This window comes from Hoplias malabaricus, chromosome 3 (assembly GCF_029633855.1).
Source record: "Hoplias malabaricus isolate fHopMal1 chromosome 3, fHopMal1.hap1, whole genome shotgun sequence".
In the NCBI taxonomy this organism is placed as follows: domain Eukaryota; kingdom Metazoa; phylum Chordata; class Actinopteri; order Characiformes; family Erythrinidae; genus Hoplias; species Hoplias malabaricus.
The window spans coordinates 4,117,199-4,122,647 of NC_089802.1; the positions used below are offsets into that span (position 1 = coordinate 4,117,199).

At 39.3% G+C, this 5,449-nt stretch overlaps 1 protein-coding gene across 3 annotated transcripts; it reads right to left on the minus strand.

Moving 5' to 3' along the window:
* Positions 1-239: 239 nt before the first annotated feature.
* LOC136691311 (zinc finger protein 420-like) lies at positions 240-4,033 on the minus strand. 3 transcript variants are annotated; one of them, XM_066663816.1, is made up of 3 exons: positions 3,926-4,033; positions 3,412-3,583; positions 240-1,914 (listed from the first exon to the last, which is right to left on the minus strand). In XM_066663816.1, exon 3 carries the CDS (start codon positions 1,866-1,868, stop codon positions 465-467), a length of 1,404 nt encoding a protein of 467 aa, XP_066519913.1. In that variant the 5' UTR covers positions 1,869-1,914; positions 3,412-3,583; positions 3,926-4,033; the 3' UTR covers positions 240-464. The 3 variants fall into 3 exon arrangements, with proteins under 3 accessions (XP_066519913.1, XP_066519911.1, XP_066519914.1); XM_066663814.1 differs by having other exon boundaries at positions 240-1,946; XM_066663817.1 differs by lacking the exons at positions 3,412-3,583; positions 3,926-4,033 and adding an exon at positions 3,358-3,410.
* Between the last annotated feature and the right edge of the window lie 1,416 nt (positions 4,034-5,449).

A 5,449-nucleotide genomic window follows, 5' to 3' on the forward strand; every position in this document is an offset into this window, starting at 1 on the left:
GGCCTGGTCTCTTGACCTGTTAGCAATGTATTTGGCAACTGTTAGTTTAGCATAGCATAGCATTTACTAGAATATTGTTTGTTTGTTCGCTTTTGTGTTCTGTCCTTGCTCTATTTTCGTATAAAACACTGTTCCACAAACTTAAAATCATTACAAGTGTTGATTGAAAAATGTTCAACAACAAAGTATTTAATAGAAATAATATTTATTAATTACTAAAAACAAAGACTTTTCTTTAACAAAAACTCAAGCTAACACTAAAATTTTCAGCCACCAGCAAGAAATCAAAAGAACGTTTTTAGCTCTTTCTCAATGAATCCGTCATTTTTCAATCTAGAGCTCTAAACTGCCCAAACTGGGATTTAAAGGAATAGTTTCTCTTCTGTGTGAATGCACAGATGTTCTTTGAGCTTTCTCCGTTTAGTAAAACTCTTCCCAGTCTAAACAGGAAAAGTTCCCTGTTTCTAACCTTGGTGAATGTCCTGGTGTTTTTGAAGCTTTCTCTGTCGAGTAAATCTCTTCCCACACTCTGAACACTGATACGGTTTCTCTCCTGTGTGAATGCGCTGGTGTCTTTTGACAGCACCTAATTCTGTAAATCTCTTCCCACACTCTGAACACTGATACAGTTTCTCTCCTGTGTGAATGAGCTGGTGTATTTTGAGAGTACCCTGTCGAGTAAATCTCTTCCCACACTCTGAACACTGATACAGTTTCTCTCCTGTGTGAATGCGCTGGTGTATTTTGAGAGTACCCTGTCGAGTAAATCTCTTCCCACACTCTGAACACTGATACGGTTTCTCTCCTGTGTGAATGCGCTGGTGTATTTTGAGAGTACCCTGTCGAGTAAATCTCTTCCCACACTCTGAACACTGATACGGTTTCTCTCCTGTGTGAATGCGCTGGTGTATTTTGAGAGTACCCTGTCGAGTAAATCTCTTCCCACACTCTGAACACTGATACGGTTTCTCTCCTGTGTGAATGCGCTGGTGTCTTTTGACAGCACCTAATTCTGTAAATCTCTTCCCACACTCTGAACACTGATACGGTTTCTCTCCTGTGTGAATGCGCTGGTGTATTTTGAGAGTACCCTGTCGAGTAAATCTCTTCCCACACTCTGAACACTGATACGGTTTCTCTCCTGTGTGAATGCGCTGGTGTATTTTGAGAGTACCCTGTCGAGTAAATCTCTTCCCACACTCTGAACACTGATACGGTTTCTCTCCTGTGTGAATGCGCTGGTGTATTTTGAGAGTACCCTGTCGAGTAAATCTCTTCCCACACTCTGAACACTGATACGGTTTCTCTCCTGTGTGAATGCGCTGGTGTCTTTTGACAGCACCTAATTCTGTAAATCTCTTCCCACACTCTGAACACTGATACGGTTTCTCTCCTGTGTGAATGCGCTGGTGTCTTTTGACAGCACCTAATTCTGTAAATCTCTTCCCACACTCTGAACACTGATACGGTTTCTCTCCTGTGTGAATGCGCTGGTGTATTTTGAAATTACCCTGCTGAGTAAATCTCTTCCCACACTCTGAACACTGATACGGTTTCTCTCCTGTGTGAATGCGCTGGTGTATTTTGAGAGTACCCTGTCGAGTAAATCTCTTCCCACACTCTGAACACTGATACGGTTTCTCTCCTGTGTGAATGCGCTGGTGTCTTTTGACAGCACCTAATTCTGTAAATCTCTTCCCACACTCTGAACAGTAGAAAGTTTTCCTTTTGTCTGTACATTTCTGTGTACGTCTGCTAGATGTGTTAGTCTGGGGAGTAGCTGAGGATGTTTTCTGAGAACTGGGTCTTCTGCACAGCATATCCTCATCTTTAAACTCTCCTGATTTTAGCATTGTGGTATAATCCATTGATGTTTCTTGAGTTTGTGGGAGTACAGTAGAATTGTCTTGGACTCTAGGAGCAGAAGATTTGCAAGATTAACATTTCTGAAAGAGAAAAAGGAATAGGAAAATAAAATTCATAGCCAAATTCAGTTTAACTTGAACAGTGGTAAAGGTATATTAATTGATTGTAAATATGAGTTTGAATCTACACTTGCAAAATCCGAGCTCACTTGTCGAAGATATTCTCAGAAACAATTTTTCTCATTTTTCCAGAGTAATTAAGTCAACGTTACGTAAGGCAGTAGAATGCTCTTGGCCGTTTGAAGTGGGACGTATCCACTCGCTTTTCTTTCAGTGTAGTTCATAACCTCTCAGAGAAAATTACAAACATATTTCCTAAATTAGATTAAAACCACAAAGCTATTAAGCACCTGCATTTCATGATTTTTTTCAAAACTGGCAAGACCTGACACATTTAATCTACTATCACTAGCAAACGTCACCACGAAGATGTTCAGCCAGATTTTTCCCCTACAACAAATAAATATATCACATTAATCACATTTTATTTTTAACACACACGAAGTGTCTGATATGAAACACATTTCAAACAAATTACATAATTTGAATGAACGTAGGTCCAGGTCAAGTGCGGGTAAACTTATGGAATCACGTTATAATTTGCATTTAGGCTAATATCACTGTCCAAACAATTAAAATTCCAATTTCAAAATTGCCCTGTACAACGAAAGGAAAACTAGACAATGAAAATGTTTACTACCTGAGTTTCTCAATTAATTTGTGTCACACATGCACTCGATACACTTGTGTTCTCATATCTGAATACTGGAATTCAGCTCATAAATACAATCATTTTTTTCAGGGCATCAATAGCAGCCGAGGAGCTGCATAGACACTTCGCTTTATGTGAGGGTCAGGACCAGAGTTTGAAAGCTCTACAGCTGTATGGAGGGTGCTAGCACTGGGGGAGGACATAGCAGGCCAGGCTAAATCCTGATGAGCTGGTCTTTCACATTCTCATGTCTGCTTCAACAAAACCTTGACTTGGTTTGGGTGGTATAGTGTTGTTAAATGTGTCACATAAATAAGATTTGAAATTAATCCAAACTGCAGCAGTGCCCTTTACTGTGGAGCTAGTTTGCTATTCTTATAGCTAGCACTGACCATATTGTGACTGCTATAATGAAAACGTAATTGGATGAGGTTTATTACTGACTTGTTGGTGATTAAAAGCAGCAGTTACTAAAGAAGCTATATTTAGCAATAATGTAAAACACTAATAACAGTAAATATTTAACACAAATTTAATTTTTCTGCAAATTATGATTTGTTTGGTACAATATATTTTAGCATAACAATATGTGACTGTACCTACAGCACTTATTAATATGTGCTTTACATTCCACCTTTCAAAGATAATGTCTGCTCCAGTTTCTGTGACAGTGAGTTGTTGTTTTAAACATGTAAACAGTGTAGAAAATCCCCTACGGACCTTTCAGTGAAACACGGTGTAAACGGAGTGTAAAAGACTCACACGGATATTTACCTTCAGTAAAACAGACGTTGACTTCAAATCCGTTATAACGCTCTCCTTCAACAGTTATATCTCGCGCTCCTGCAAGCCCCGCGCTACGATTGGTTGGAACTCACGAAAACAGCTCGCTGATTGGTCAGTAGGATTCTCGTTGATTCTCAGTTCTCGTTGCCATGGCAATAGGCTTCAAGAGGAAAAGGACAGGGAGTGTAGTTTGGAGAGAGATCAGTCTCAAAATACTTTACAAATGCGTAAATGTTAATCCACAAATAAAACAAAAGTCACAAATATGTTTCACTGTTCACAAATGAACACATCCCAATCTGTGTCTCACAGTCTGCAGTTTGTACAAATACAGTAACATTCGTAAATACATGTTTTTGGTTTTCACAGATATATTACAATTTTATGCGAAAATAAATACATTTGTTTAAATTTACATTGAATATATTTGTAAAGTCGAAGTCTCGAATTTACAATTTATTTGTAAAATGTAGAATCTGCGTTTGTGGATCAAGTCACTCACGTGGTTTCCGTGACGTGCATTTGTTCGTTTTCTCTCGCGGGTTTTTGGATTTTGAGACTTTCCTCTCGCATTTCACCCGCTCCAAATACAAATGCAGCCTGATCCACAAATGTGACCAGCAGCCGAGCAAGCTACCGCTAGGTGGCACTGTTGTTTCCCACAGTGTCTCAAAACTGACCTGTTTCTCTCAGGGCCGCAGTTAAACAGCCCCCTGTAGGCGTGACTATGACTCCATTGGCTGCCGCAGTACATGTTAGACAGCTAACTCTGGCTGCTGATTGGCTAAATAAAAGTGACGACCAATGAGAAGCGCAGATTCTGTTTCTTAGCCATGGGGTATTTGCCCCTCCCTCCGGCTGAGAAAGAGCGTCTGTCTGAAACAAATCACCCGTTTTAACAATGCAATCTCAAATTTATGATATTATAACATATCAGTCCAATAAGCAACAGGGTTTTAGTCAAAATACGGGGGGTTTAACGTATTTTATTTGATAACCCTAGTCTGCAGCGAAATTATGGAAGTTCAGCTGGATTTTAACGTCGTTAAAAACAACAGTGCCACCTAGCGGTAGCTTGCTCGGCTGCTGGCCACATTTGTGGATCAGGCTGCATTTGTATTTGGAGCGGGTGAAATGCGATAGGAAAGTCTCAAAATCCAAAAACCCGCGAGAGAAAACGAACAAATGCACGTCACGGAAACCACGTGAGTGACTTGATCCACAAACGCAGATTCTACATTTTACAAATAAATTTTTAATTCGAGACTTCGACTTTACAAATATATTCAATGTAAATTTAAAAAAATGTATTTATTTTCGCATAAAATTGTGATATATCTATGAAAACCAAACACATGTATTTATGAATGTAACTGTATTTGTACAAATTGCAGACGGTGAGACACAGATTGGGATGTGTTCATTTGTGAACAGTGAAACATCTGTGACTTGTGTTTTATTTGTGGATTAACATTTACGCATTTGTAAAGTATTTTGTGACTAATCTCTCTCCATAATACTGAGGGGTTTAAAAACTCCAGCAGCACTGCTGTGTCTGATCCACTCTACACCAGCACCTATTTTTTTGTGACTCCTTAAGAGAACACGTGAAATTTAACAAATCTGTTGTACATTTGAAGGTCAATTTTCACTTGGGGTGAGGGCATCCCACACCCTCTGAGATCAGGCAGAGTACTGAGGGCTGAGGCATCACCCAGGAGTGGGCTAATGATCTCCTGGTGATGGGGCCAACACTAGGACTTCTGGCTTAGTCTTTAACGTGTAGTTCTACTTTATAAATGTTTACTTTTGCAGTGAAATTTAAAATGAATGAACATATGTGCTCATTGTAGGTGTTTTAAAATGACATCACTCTAGATGTAAGTACACATTTTTATTTGATGTTTTACAATTGATGGACTGTTCAACTTTGATGAAAATAGTTTTTACATGACAACTTGGCCAGTTCGTGCTCTGTTGATAATGTAGATGTGTCCGACTTCAGCTTCAGAGGGTGATCATGTGG